Here is a 13,328-nt window from a genome sequence, read left to right as displayed (position 1 = left end):
ATGCGGACAGGGTCAAACCGCGCCGCCGCGCGCGCGCGCGAGAGAGCCACCCACCGCGGGGGGGAGCGCCTGCGCAGCCCGGCCGCCGCAGCGCGCGTGCGGGCAGCGGGGCACGCGCCGCGGGCGGGGGGCGGCGGCGGCTCCTCTCAGTCGCCGGCGGCCCGCGGTCCTGCCGGAGCTCCCGCCGGCCCCGGCCCGGGCGGCCCTGAGCAGAGGCGCGGGCAGTCGTTAGCCCCTCGCAGCGGAGCAGCTGCCGGGCTGGAGCCAAGCCGGCCCGGCGGTGAGCTCGGTGGCAGGGTGCGCTGCGCGGTCCCGGCCCGACTGGGGAAGGGCGCTTGAGGTCGTAGACTCGCCGGTCCGGGGGGTGGGATGGGGGTTTAGAAGCACCCAAGAGAGGCATTTCAGAGGGAGGATGACCCCCAGCGCTTGCAGGTGCATTTGAAAACCCCAAGCTGAAATATGTATTCATCTCTCTAGGGGAACTGCAGTTTCACAGGTCCTGGCGCCTGCTTCCGAGTGCCTGTCCAGTGGGGAGCGAGCCAAGTCCAGCAACGAAATGACAGTAACTTTGGCCACTGCTGAGCTGGACGGTTTGAAAACGTTTTCAGTAACTCGTTACTTGTGCCTTGAATTACCTGGCCTCATTAAATTAGCCTTAAATGGGGATTAAACAATTTTACGATTCCAGACATGCAACCACTCTACAAGTTCCTAACTCCCTCTGTCATCCCAGGATTTCACTGGGACTTTTTCCCTTAAGCAAGCGCTGCCGTGAATGTTGCATCACAGTCACACACAGAGCACTCTAAATCTGCTACTCGCACTACTATAGCCTCATTTTTCCAGTGGGCTCCCATTGCTTTTTGGTCTGCCTTGAATACAAATGGCTGTTCTTCTGTAACCTGGCTTACGCCACTGTAGCTGGTGCTCATATTCACCAAAAAGTTTTTAAAACATCAGCGCAGTAAAGGGCAGAACAGTCAGGGAATACTTCTGGCAATTTGGACAGATTCCAAAATACTTGATTTTAACTCGACTTCTGACGCAAATCCAAGTGGCAGTTCTGCTAGAGCTGTGGCACAGCAGGTGATTTGGGGCTTGGGGCAAAAATCTGGATCCTCTGTGAACTCTGGCCATCTCCAGTTCTCAGCCACAACGCGCTGTTTTTCTTTGACATGTAAGCCAGGTGCACACCGAACGAAACGTGCTCATCTCTTTTTGCTGGTAGCTGGGAACCACAGCAGCAGGCCCCCTCTACCTCCCACCTCCAAACTACCTACCCACCGCTGCTCTCTCCACCTTCATCGTGCCTGACGGTCTCACCACAGCTTTTCTGAGCGGCCCAGCCTGCCTCAATGCCTTCGGGAAATGCAGTTTGTACGGTTGTGCTTAGATACAGTACAAAAAAGCTGATGCACACAATCTGCAAATGTAATGGGTGCTCATGGAAAGTGGTGTGAATTTACCAAGCAGAACTGGGTACCTAGCCTCATTTCATAAATGGCGCACAGCTACATGAAAGTGCATATCCAGTTCCTGCATCTCACAGATGCATGTCTTGTTCTTGATCCAAGTCAGAGCCTCTTGCTGTGGGGACTTGACCTTTAATTGTTCTGTACAGTGACATAAATGTCCATGGGAAGTGATTTTATAACAAATTCTAATCTTGGACTAGAAGGAGAAGGATGAATTAAGGCTAAGGCAAAGGACTATAAAACAGGAGACATGTCTTCTGCTCCAGGCTTGCCACCCCCTGGTTTTAGGAGCTGAACCAGAGCTCTGTGGTTTCCACTCTCCATTTTTAAAAGAATATTTTCCTATTTCAGCAGTACTATTGTAGGGATAAGATGTGCTAGTTGACCAGAGATGCTTATGTCTTATGGTGATGTAATCATGAAAAAAAAGCAGTAAGATAATGGACACATCCAACTTGTGTTGGATGCTCCAATTACAAGTTAACTAGGTTAAATGTGCAATTTACAGGGAGCTGAATTTGATTTTAAAAACAATTTGGAACATCATATTGCTGATTAAGGACTATCTCACTGTATTTGAATCCCAGGGAAGTTAGAGCCAAACATCTAAAAGCAGCCTCAGGGCTACTGATCACCTAAAATGTGCGAGGATTTATTAAGAGTCCCATGCTGAGTGTTTCTGGCATCTCTCAGCTCTCCCACATCAGGGAACAGCAGGCTAGTTGCAAATGCTGACTGTGACGGCTGGCAGGTGTGAATGGCATGCCTCAGTTTCCACACAACCCTGCACCCTTGGTCTCCCTGTGGCGTTACTGTTGCTATGGAAATACTGATGTCACTCTGCTTTCTGGCTGGAGTAAGATAAGCAGGAGATCAAAGAGCCTGTCTGGTGAGAACAACCCGACAGCTTAGTTATAAAACCATCCTTTGAAAGCTCCCTGGGCCCAACAAACACGCCCGTGCTGCTGAGGTAGGAAAGTCCAATCCATTCTTCAGATTATTCAGTGCATGTAAGGGATAAATAAGAACATGAGCTAATGCCTGGAGACACCATTTACTTTTTGATTTCACCATCCTTTGAATTCACGTGGATGTTTCAGCGGTTTAAGAAACCTCTCTAGACTGTTCACTTCTGAGACTTCCCCTCGCCATAGTCCCCCTTGTCCGTAATGTGGCTCTTTTGAGAGGTGTGTGAAGAACAGCAGATAGTCTCCTTCCTCTGCAAACTCCTCCTTCCTTTTCTGCTGGGTTTCTCTGCCGAGGTGTTTGGGTGGCTTAGGCCAGCAGTCAGGAGGGCTGCAGGGTGGAAGGCAGGAAGTACCTCTGCTCTGCACCTGCTGCGTTGCACCTACTTCATGGTATCTTGCATCTGTTTCATTTGCCAACTCCCTGAGCAGAGTTTGGTTTGTAAGATGTATTGTCATTTCCCCAAGGTGTTAATTTCTCATGCTGCAGTTGAAACACGCCATGAATCAGAATGAAAGCCATTTCTGAGTGCAAGAAAACAGACATATGCTGCAGAGATCTTTGCATGATAGGTCGTTTCCTGTGATGCTACTTATGAATTTGACTTAGACGAAGCTAGACTATATACTGTAGATGGCAGAAGGGGATCACAGCATTGCCAGTGGATCAAGCACAGGGTCAGCACTCAGGAGACCAAGGGTATGTATGTTCCCACTTTTGCTGCTGGTCTGCCCCATGACATATAGAAATCATGTCACGTTGTCACATCTCAGCTTCTGCATCCATAAAGTGCAATAATGATGTCTACTTTGTGAAACACTTAGAAATATACTAATGAAAAGCACTATATTAGAATAAAGTATTGATATTATTGTTATTGGTTAACTTTATTTCCTATAGGTAGCATATCTTTAGGTTAATATCCCAATCCTTCAGCTTCCTCTGTTCATATAGAATTATAACTTTTATAATACCCGTTTTGTTTTTTTTAAAATTGTTTCTTAGTAGTGTGATACTGTTATTGTTTTCTTATCCTTGTAAGAGTGCTATCCTAAGTTATCCCAGCCTTCCCTCAAATTGCCTTTCTCATAGTATGCAACAATAAATAACTTTGAGAAAAACATGTCACCATCTCACATTAAGACTTACATAAACAAAATATTTTAGTGCTGACAATAAAGCTTGTTTGTAGATAAACTAAAAGTTACAGCAGGTTAAATTCAGCCTCAGTTGAAATTCATGTTACACCTACATGCGGGGCTTCTGGGACAGAAGTGTCATAGGAAGAGGAGGGTGAGGGCACACAGGAACGACATCTCCTGGAACTCAGAGCAAGGTGCAGAGGGAATGGGGGTTGCCCACAGCATTTTTACACCACCAGTGTGAATTTGTGGCTACTTTGGTCCAGTGGTAACCCCGGGAAAACAGTGAGAACCTCCATTGTCCTTCCAGTAGATATTGGATGTAAGCTAAGGGGTAGCTGATACTTGTGCTGTCCTGGATCCCACTCAGCACATCTGACCCAGTAGCAGAGGCCAATACTCTCTAATTAGGTGCTTTTAGATATTCCACACCTGGGGGGGTTTAATGTTTAATACCAGATCTACTTATCTGAATTATTTGATGTTACATGGGATTTTGATTTAGCAGAATGGCAGAGCAATGTATTTAAATCACAATACAAATACAAATTACACTTAGCAGACTATAGCAATCGCAGTAGACAGCTGACTCACAATACAAACATGTTTCTCATCATGGGTCCCTATAATATGCTCACCATCATGATGGTGGGAAGTAGTAATACGTGGTTTGAAGCCATCTTAGGTGCAGGGCAAAGAAATCTATAGTGAGAAGTCTCAGATGTGAATAGTCTAGAACTATTTCAAAGAGGTTTCTCACATATACACTCCTCATCCTCGTCTGGCTACCACAGGAAGACATTTGTGCTCTTTTGTAAGTCAGGGATGAGCAGTCCTCCAGCTGGTTGATTCACGCAGCCGATGTAGCCATTTCTCTAGAACAAAGGCCACCCTCCGGTCCCCTTTGTGTCAAGGGAAGTTCAGGTTTCTGTGCAACAGCTGTAGTCAGTCACTCCGTACGTTCTTCATGAGCACGCTGCCCTTGCCTGTCTCTTCAGAGGCTTTTTCCATTGTTGGGCTTCGGTGATCGGTCACACCCAGGATCAGTGTAAAACATTGCTTCAAACAATTATCAGAATGCCTCTATTTATGTTGTCTGTAATCTGTAAATCTTAATTTCGAGAAACTCTTCCTCGTGAGCACTAACTGCCTTATCTGGTAAGAGATTCACTTTTCACTGGGTAGGTTGAGGTGAATTAATCTTCCTTTACAGTTAGGTTCAATGACAGCAAGACATCCCTGAGGCTTCCCATTCCCGTTTATCCTCTTGCTGAATTGCACTGACAGAACTGTTTTTCTTGGTCTCCTTTGCTCTCCAGCAAGGTAGGCTTCATGCCACCATAAATGGGTGGAATGAATTGAGCTGGGTTTTTTTTCTCATTTAAAGGGACACAGTCAACTTGAAAATTAGTAATTTCCAAAGTAAAATGAATAAAAAGAATTACAGGTACCATATCTGTCCCTGAGATTTCCTTATCAGGATTTTATAATCCAAGCTGTAAGCATTTTGTCCCACCTCTAGCAATATGGAACACTCAAATAAAGTAGGAAATTGGATGAGAAGATGATATGATTGAAAAAGCAATCAAAATGCACATCAAACGCACAAAATACTTAATAGAGAATTCAAATACCCCTCATGGCTACTGTTAGTAATATTAAGTGAGTCTTGCAACATTAAATAAATGAAAAACATCCATGGAAAAGAGAACAACTATGCAGTTGACAACCTTCCTCTATTTCACTGTATCAATAACCAAGCCTTTGCAGCAAAATTAATTCAAATTCTGCAGCAGTAGTGCTGCAGACTAGAATTTCTGTGGCATTTTTTGATAGTTTTGAAAAATTAGATTTCATAAGTGCACTAGAGTAAGACAGCATGTGTTATATGAATGCTGTAGCATTCTCTTTCAAACATGAACATTTGCAAAAGTACTCTTCGTGGACAGGCTCACTGAAATCAGCAGAAAATCTTCAAAATTGTAAAATCAACTGTCTGCCTAAGACTTTGAAGGATCTGGAGCATTTAAAACTTTGGAGCCCAATTCTTTCTCAACAGGGTTGAATAACACTAGTGATATAATGTCTGCTCAGTTAATTATATTTTGATTTATACTTTGCCATAATTGCAATTGTTACAGGGTAGTTTATGTAGAAAACTAAAAAAAGCAAAAATAAACAAGAAAATTCCTTTGGAGAAAGATGAACACAGGTTATTGGGGCAAAAGTCTTTTATATAGCATGAAAGACAGTTGGCACTTGAATTATGCATGCTACAAAAAAAAGAGACTATCATAATATTTAACTAAGTGGGTGCTCTCTCCACAAAAATTGATTTTCAAACAACACGTATCAGAGCTACTGCTTATGCACCTAGGAAAGTAGATAGATACCTCAGTGTGCACGAGGCTAGACTTCTGGACTACATTGCTTCAGCAAATTCATGGCCATGGACTAAACGAAAGCCCAATTAAAGCCAGCAGATTATCCGCATCTAAGCCATCACTTTTTGCCCAATGAGAACAAGAGAGAATTTGATTTGTTCTTGTTTTGCTGTTTTTCTCTTTTTCACACTCAGTTACTATTTTAGCATCTAACAAGACTTTCCAAATGCTAATAATATTGCTGCATTTGATTTATGTTGTTCTCAAATGCATTGTGAGACCCCTAGTAAAGATAAAAATTAGCAAAAGTAGCGTGCTGGTGTTGCCATTCACGAAGATCTCTTAACAACAGTTTTCGTCCATTTTAGACTCTAATTATACATGACAGCCTACAGTTTTTCTTGGAAATGCTGAGGAAAATCACAATCTTTCAGCCTGTCGCAGGAACAAAAAGGTAAGTTATTTCAAAAACTTAATTTAAATACAGCTCATCTCCAGAAGAGGCAAGAGGCATTTTCTGGAGTTAAGGCATTAAATTACAACTTTCTACTCCTTTAGAAATCTGGTGTAATATACTCGCTTGCATGAATTTAAAAAATTGCAAGCTCAGCCTACAAAAGCTTCTTTTATTTTTGATACTTGTATTTTCATTCAGACAAAGATTTTTGGAAGACCTCCTTTTTTCCTGAAAACTCCCAGTTTCAGTGTGTGAGTCTGTCCATAAATGCAAATAAAGTATTAAGTGACCGAATTAAATTCTGACTTTTCTCTGGTGAAAAATTGAAAACCTCATATTTTCATAATTCACTACATACTGTAAACACTTCTTTTCTTTTCATATCCATGCCTTTCTTGGATTTTTATTTTTTTTCTCATTGATATCTGATACTGTTGCTGGCTGCAGAAGCCAGAAAGCTCTGTAAAGTAGATCATTATATTCTTGGAGGCTAGACAGAAGAGAACTGGACAGTAAAAAATGTGTTTCTTTTAATCATTTTGTATATGTATCTGCATGTAGACAAAGCACCCAGGAAAGCAAGAAAGAGGATTGTATCTGGTTAACTATTTTTAAGAAAGTTACACCTTTGCCTTGTTAAATTTGCTAATAAAAGGAACACTTTCTGCTACCAAATACCAAATGTTTGTACATGTGCAACACAACTTTGGATTCTTCTCACTGCTTAATTCTAGGACTGCCATCCCTTGAATGTAGAAATGTCACTGTTGCTTACATACAGTAGTTACTGCTGCTTTGCAGTAAGGAATTTGTTGTCTAAATAAGGGAAAGCAAAATTCTTCGGTTTCTTGTACTGTAAATTGGGTAAGCACATGCAGAGAACTGAGACGTAGAATTCCTCATCTGATATATATATATATGTTTTCTTATCAGCCAAAGTAAACGATTGCATACTTTTTCAGACCGTGTTCCTCAGTGCTTAATAACGTTATCCTTGGCACAAGCCAGGAGTATTTGAATTAACATTTAGTGTGTTAATCCAAACCAAGTAATTTTGAGTTGAAGCTAGACCTGGGTAAGTCTAGACTAGCTCTTTCAGACTGCTCAGCAAAGGTGCTCTGGTTTCTTAGAGGAACTGTAAAGGTTCATTTCCTGTGTATAAGGATTCGGATGCCAAGGGTGAGTATTTCTAGAAGCATGTATAGTTCAGTCTGCATCCTCTGTGTAGTGATCACATCTTCAAAATTTTGACTGAAGATTCTTTAACACAGTACTAATTTTCTAACTCTTCAAATTCATGCAGCTGCATACCTTGAGTTTAACAGAATGTTTGGGTTTTGTTTAACTTCCAAATACTGATACAAAGATTGATAGGAAAAAAATGGCAAAACTCTGTGTTGTGGATTGTTTGCAATGGCTTTAGAGAGAAACTAAATACTGGAAAATCCCACTCCTAAGTAGAAATTAAAGATGAAAGAACAGGTGAGAGGAAAAAGAGCTAGAAAGAAGAAAAAGAGGCCACCGACGAATAATGTTTTTTCCACAGAATCTTTATGATAATCTCTGGTATTTCAGCTTGCAATATATACACAGGTTTCACAAACGACAGAAAAAGTCATGGAGTTTGAAAGGAGCTGGTCTGAGGAAGGTAGGAGAAAGGAGACAGCTCTATTCAAAGGAGTCACTAAAAGAGGAGAGATGAGAAAATAAAATAGAACACGGTGAAGAATTGCATGTCTTTATTCTATGTCCACTGGTGCATGCCAGGGTAAATAAAAAATCTACAACATTCAAACAGCCAGGTAGGCATATAAATCCATACTCTGTGACAGAAACATACGGAGGAAGGTAATCATTTGTGGCACAGCCACAGCGTGGAGGGTATCTAGTTGAGAAGACACAACTGGCCACTGAAGTGGATGCCAAATACACTGACTGTTACAGCTAGTGGAAATAGGCCTTTAAGTGCAGTCAGAGAGACCCAAATATTATTTAATGCCAGTCTGAAAAAACTGAAGCTTTCGGACAGTAAAGAGTAGCACAGCTGTAAGCTGCCTCATATTTCTGCGGTGGCCATGGAAATACTGTCTGGATGAGAGTGCTACTGGTAAAATGGCTTATCCTGAATTGTAGCAGGCTAAGTCAAGCCCCTGCCATTCTGTTGTTACCTAACTGAGCTACAAATACATAAATAAGGTCATGCCTATCTTGATGAGCATACCTGTAGCTATGCCTACAATTTTGAAGTCTACCACAAACTTATGCTTGTGTCAGTACTAAGTGTAGAAGATATTCTCCAGATGCAAACCCTTCTTATGCCAAAGCCATTTTTAGGCATTCAGAGGGGATGAGCCTAGGAAATTCTACCTCGAGAATTAGTGCTGCCTTCTGAAGTGACATACCCACATGCTGTGTCCCCCCATTTTTCCCAGTATTCGTTGCACTGTTTATACTGACGTACACAATTTTTCATACAGTCTTGCTGCAGATGCTGACTTGGGAGCAATGCTAGGCAAAAGGGCTAGTTGTTTCAAGTCCCCAGACAGGTTCAGAAAATGCAAAATATTCCAAGATTCCTGTCCATAAATCCCCTCACTGCTCTGAGCTTCTCCTGTCACTCTTTCCTTTTTAAATGCATGTCTCCTTCATTCTGTGGAAAGATACACAGTTGGTGTAGCTGGCTGATTGTACACTGATTGTAAGAAACAAACCACAGAGGAGTAGTGGTTTAGAGTGTATGGTTTTAATCTAGCCTGAAATTAGAAGCGTCCTCAGTAGTGAGGCTGCAATAGAGCCTATCAGATAGCAGTAACCATCACTTACGGGGCAACAGTAGCCCTCAACAGAAAAAATAAAACAAGCTTTAGTGGCATGATGGCACAACCAGCTAATCTTTATTCATATTAGTATTCATGTAGTTTATGCTGCTGGTGGAGCGAGTTGCTACCGTTGACAACATACTGATGCTTCACCAAGACCAATCAGAATTTCACCTGGTACTCACACACAACTCCTTGACATGGGAAGAGCCTTTGTGCCAAGGGACAAAGGTGTGGATAACAAATCATTATGCCTTTCCATTCTGTTTTATTCCTGAGACTGATACAGGAATCTGATCCACTCAAAATCTTGAGCTGGTTTCAAAAAGACCCTGAAAGATGTGCACTCAGCATTGAGGATGCGCTGAAAAGCGTAAGAATGATGAAATTTCAAGACAATCATCTGCTGAGGGGCAGAGCTTCAAACAGTGCAGTGTATCACCAGGAGGATTCAGTGCCTATGGTGAACATATTAGTCTGCTTGTCAGATCCAGCGCTGGGCCACCAGATTTTCACTTGAAGATGAAAACTACTCCAAATCCAAAGGAGCCGAAGGGCACAGAGGATGAGGCCACTACCTGAAGGCAAGTGAGAGTTAGAAGAGGTTTCCTTTTATGCTGACAGACTCTCTAACCTTGTCATTGCAATGACACTTAAAGAGATTAGTGAAAAGTCAGATGGCCCTGACCCATGTTTTGCTGTTCTTGGAAAGCCTAGTCATAAATCTGTTGGACTGGGTACAAATAAATGTAAAAATAATCCATCAGCAAATGTTACTCATGTCAATATGAAAGAAAACAAATATGAAGAGAGTCCACCTTCCAAGAAGACATTTTTTTATAAAGAAATAAACCAGTCTTCCAATAGAAATGAGCTTTTCCAGAAGAGAAGGGTAGGACAACAAGAGAAGGGAAAATGCCATCACAAAAACGTTTTGGCCAAGGTGAATTTGCAAATAATTTAAGCAAAGAGATACTAATTTATGCAAATAATGTGGTTTCAGTCATGGTGGTCTCAGTTACGAACACCATAGAAGGTCAGGCAAATGACTCAAATATAGCTTGTATTACGCTGAAAACATGTTAGTGAATCACTCTAAGGCTGTGGTTTCAGACTTAATAGCCTCCTGTATGAAAAACTTACGTGTCGTGGCTTAACCCCAGCCGGCAACTAAGCATTACACAGCCGCTTGCTCACTGCCCCCTCCAGTGGGATGGGGGAGAGAATCAGAAGAGTAAAAGTCAGAAAACTCGTGGGTTGCGATAAAGACAGTTTAATAGGTAAAGCAAAAGTCACGCATGCAAGCAAAGCAAAGCAAGGAATTCATTCACTTCTTCCCATGGGCAGGCAGGTGTTCAGCCATCTCCAGAAAAGCAGGGCTCCATCAGGTGTAACGGTTACTTGGGAAGACAAAATGCCATCACTCTGAACGTCCCCCCCTTCCTTCTTCTTCCTCCAGCTTTATATACTGGGCATGACGCCATACGGTATGGCATAGCCCTTTGGCCAGTCTGGGTCAGCTGTCCTGGCTGTGCCTCCTCCCAGCTTCTTGAGTACCTGGCAGAGCATGGGAAGCTGAAAAGTCCTTGACCAGTACAAACACTACTTGGCAACAGCTAAAACATCAGTGTGTTATCAACATTATTCTCATGCTAAATCCAAAACATAGCACTATACCAGCTACTAAGAAGAAAATTAACTCTATCCCAGCTGAAACCAGGACAACCTAGCAGGCAAACTCTTGACTAATTCAGACGTTGCTTCTGCAGTGAAGCTGACTCTGTTCACCCTAGGCAGTCGCAAGGCTGCAGAAATTGTACAAGCAATGCTGAATCATTTGTATTCTGCCTTGATAGTGCAAAAACCTGGAGGAGATAACATCTAGCATATGCCTCTGTGAAGACAGGTTCATGAAAAGAGGCAAAGGCTCAGAATTCAGGTTTGCAGCAACAAGGACTGAAACATTGCCGAAAGAAAAAGAAATAACCTGTGCAGACGCAGTGGGTAACCACTTTATTAAGCAAGGGTTTACCCTCTGGCATGAAAACCAAAACCAATGCAGCCAATGCTCAAAATCAGGAAGGGAAGCTGAAACAAGATCATCAAGGAACATGCCCTGGAGTTCAGAAATTTGGGATGTAGCCAAAATATTACCAGATTCATGGGCTTTATTGTGATTGCATTATTGCCCATAGATTGTCATCTAATCTAGCAGAATGCCAACAAGAGAGCAACAGAAGGTAGCAACGTTAGCAAAGCAAGTCCCACTGCCTATGTGTTGTTACTATAGGAGACCCATGGTCCCACCTTCCAGATATTTTCAGAAAGATGTCAAGATCCATCAAAAGAAGCTGAAGAATCAGATTGACAGAAGTCAGACACTGAAAGGCATAAGCCTGAAAATGACATGGCCAGTCCTACATTAATGCTAATCCAGAAGTTAATAAACAAAAATAGAAGAGGTTTTTTTTGTTTGCAAAGCAGAAGGTCAGCCTGGAAATCCAATTGTTGATGAAACAAACCAAAATGCTGGCAAAACCACTAAGGGATATACTGGCCTTTCAGGGACTGAGCAATCCTGTGAAGAGGCCATATCTGGACTGACTAAAATGCTTACTGATCAACTCAATCTGAGCACAGAAGACAGGAGCAGCACACAATTTATTGGCGGTCTGGTAGATACGGTGCTAAAGCTGTGTCTTATGATAGTTAAATAACAGCAATCCTGAGTCACTTCTGGCAGAGCCAGGGAGCAGCGACGATGGCACAGGATCAGTAGGCTTTAGGGGCATGGGAACTGCTAACTCCGTGGCTGGATCCAGTAAAGGTGCTGGAGCAGGAGACAGCAGGGTACTGGTGAATCAAAATCCTTCTGAAAATGTATGGAACGGCTCTGAGCCCTTTTGCAGTGGGTGACTGCATCTCAGGCAGACATGCCTGTGCTTTGCTTCTTGGATGGTGATGATGAGTTCATAAATAAGGTGAGCAAGGCAGAAATTAGAATCTGATTGTACTTAGTTGTTTGGTTGGTTCCCTCAATCTTACTGCCTTATGGGGAACAAAGATTTTCTTAATAAAATCTTTTCTAGACATTTCTTTTTTTAAGCTAGTGCCCAGAGTAGCAATGTGGTAATATTAAATCTACTGTCTTGTTACAAAGTAGTAAGCTAATAGGAATTAAAGATATAAAGAAAAATGTGTACCTTTAGCTCAGCACAAAGGTGGTGCAAAATTATCTTATATGCTGTATTTCCCACAAATTCAGTGGGTCTAATTTCAAAGGTAACAAATACATTTGCTTTCAACATTTATTATGTGAATTAAGATGTTTTCATTCAGAAATGTTCTAATGGCAATGAAATTTAATAAAGAAATATTTACATTATAAACATTATGAGTTGTTCACAAACATTTTTACCCATGTTACTGAATTGCTATGGATTCTCAGTATCCAAATAATTCAGAATCCCAAATTACTTTTCACTCTGCATTTGTTGTATTTCTTTCAACTTGGACAAAGAAGAGCAATATCTGAGTTGTGTTTGGAGTCTTCTTCCCTTTACTAATGACCTAGCAGGCAGCAGCTCTTCACTTCTTGTCATCATTCCGTTTGGCAGCCTCTTACAGAATCCAGCCACGGAGAATGTAAGCCTCCAACAGCAGGATGGAAGTAGAGGACTGAGATGCATCTGCTACATCGTGCTCACTCACACACACAAGCACGTGCATGTGCACATTCTCTTCAGTTCCCCTTTAAAATAATTGACCTTATCAGTACATCTGGTATATCACACTTATATATCGCTTCTGGTGTATAACACGCTTCTGTTGTGTCTCTGGTTTTCCGCAGCTTCAGAAACTGTCATCAGTAGCAGCAGAGAAGGCATACAAAGTAGGAGAAATTTTACAAGCAATGCTGAAATACAAGAAGGAAAGGCAGTCTGGTGAGGTTGTAGGCAGCTCTGTCCAGTTGCCAGTCTTGAACTGGCTGCTTAATAACTCATGAACAGGGCCATTGCCTGTCATGTCCTCACCAGCAGCATGATGCTGGGCCAGCAAAGCACAGCATGCTGATGTCAGCCAAG

The 13,328-nt window shown here is 42.2% G+C and overlaps 1 protein-coding gene across 1 annotated transcript; it reads left to right on the top strand.

Annotated features, from left to right (window-relative positions):
• Positions 1-13,249, top strand: AKAP3 (A-kinase anchoring protein 3; the record flags this gene model as incomplete). The annotated part of the gene is given in 12 exon segments (XM_082308843.1): positions 1-280; positions 9,843-10,166; positions 10,169-10,318; positions 10,321-10,388; positions 10,964-11,120; positions 11,123-11,154; positions 11,157-11,416; positions 11,534-11,616; positions 11,809-11,957; positions 11,959-12,135; positions 12,141-12,224; positions 13,094-13,249. Coding segments are annotated over 12 exon segments (1,920 nt in total).
• Between the last annotated feature and the right edge of the window lie 79 nt (positions 13,250-13,328).

This window comes from Platalea leucorodia (genome assembly GCF_965183815.1).
Source record: "Platalea leucorodia genome assembly, chromosome: 4".
NCBI lineage: Eukaryota > Metazoa > Chordata > Aves > Pelecaniformes > Threskiornithidae > Platalea > Platalea leucorodia.
The sequence above is the reverse complement of the archived record's forward strand: the minus strand, read 5'-3'. Positions and strand labels throughout refer to the sequence as shown.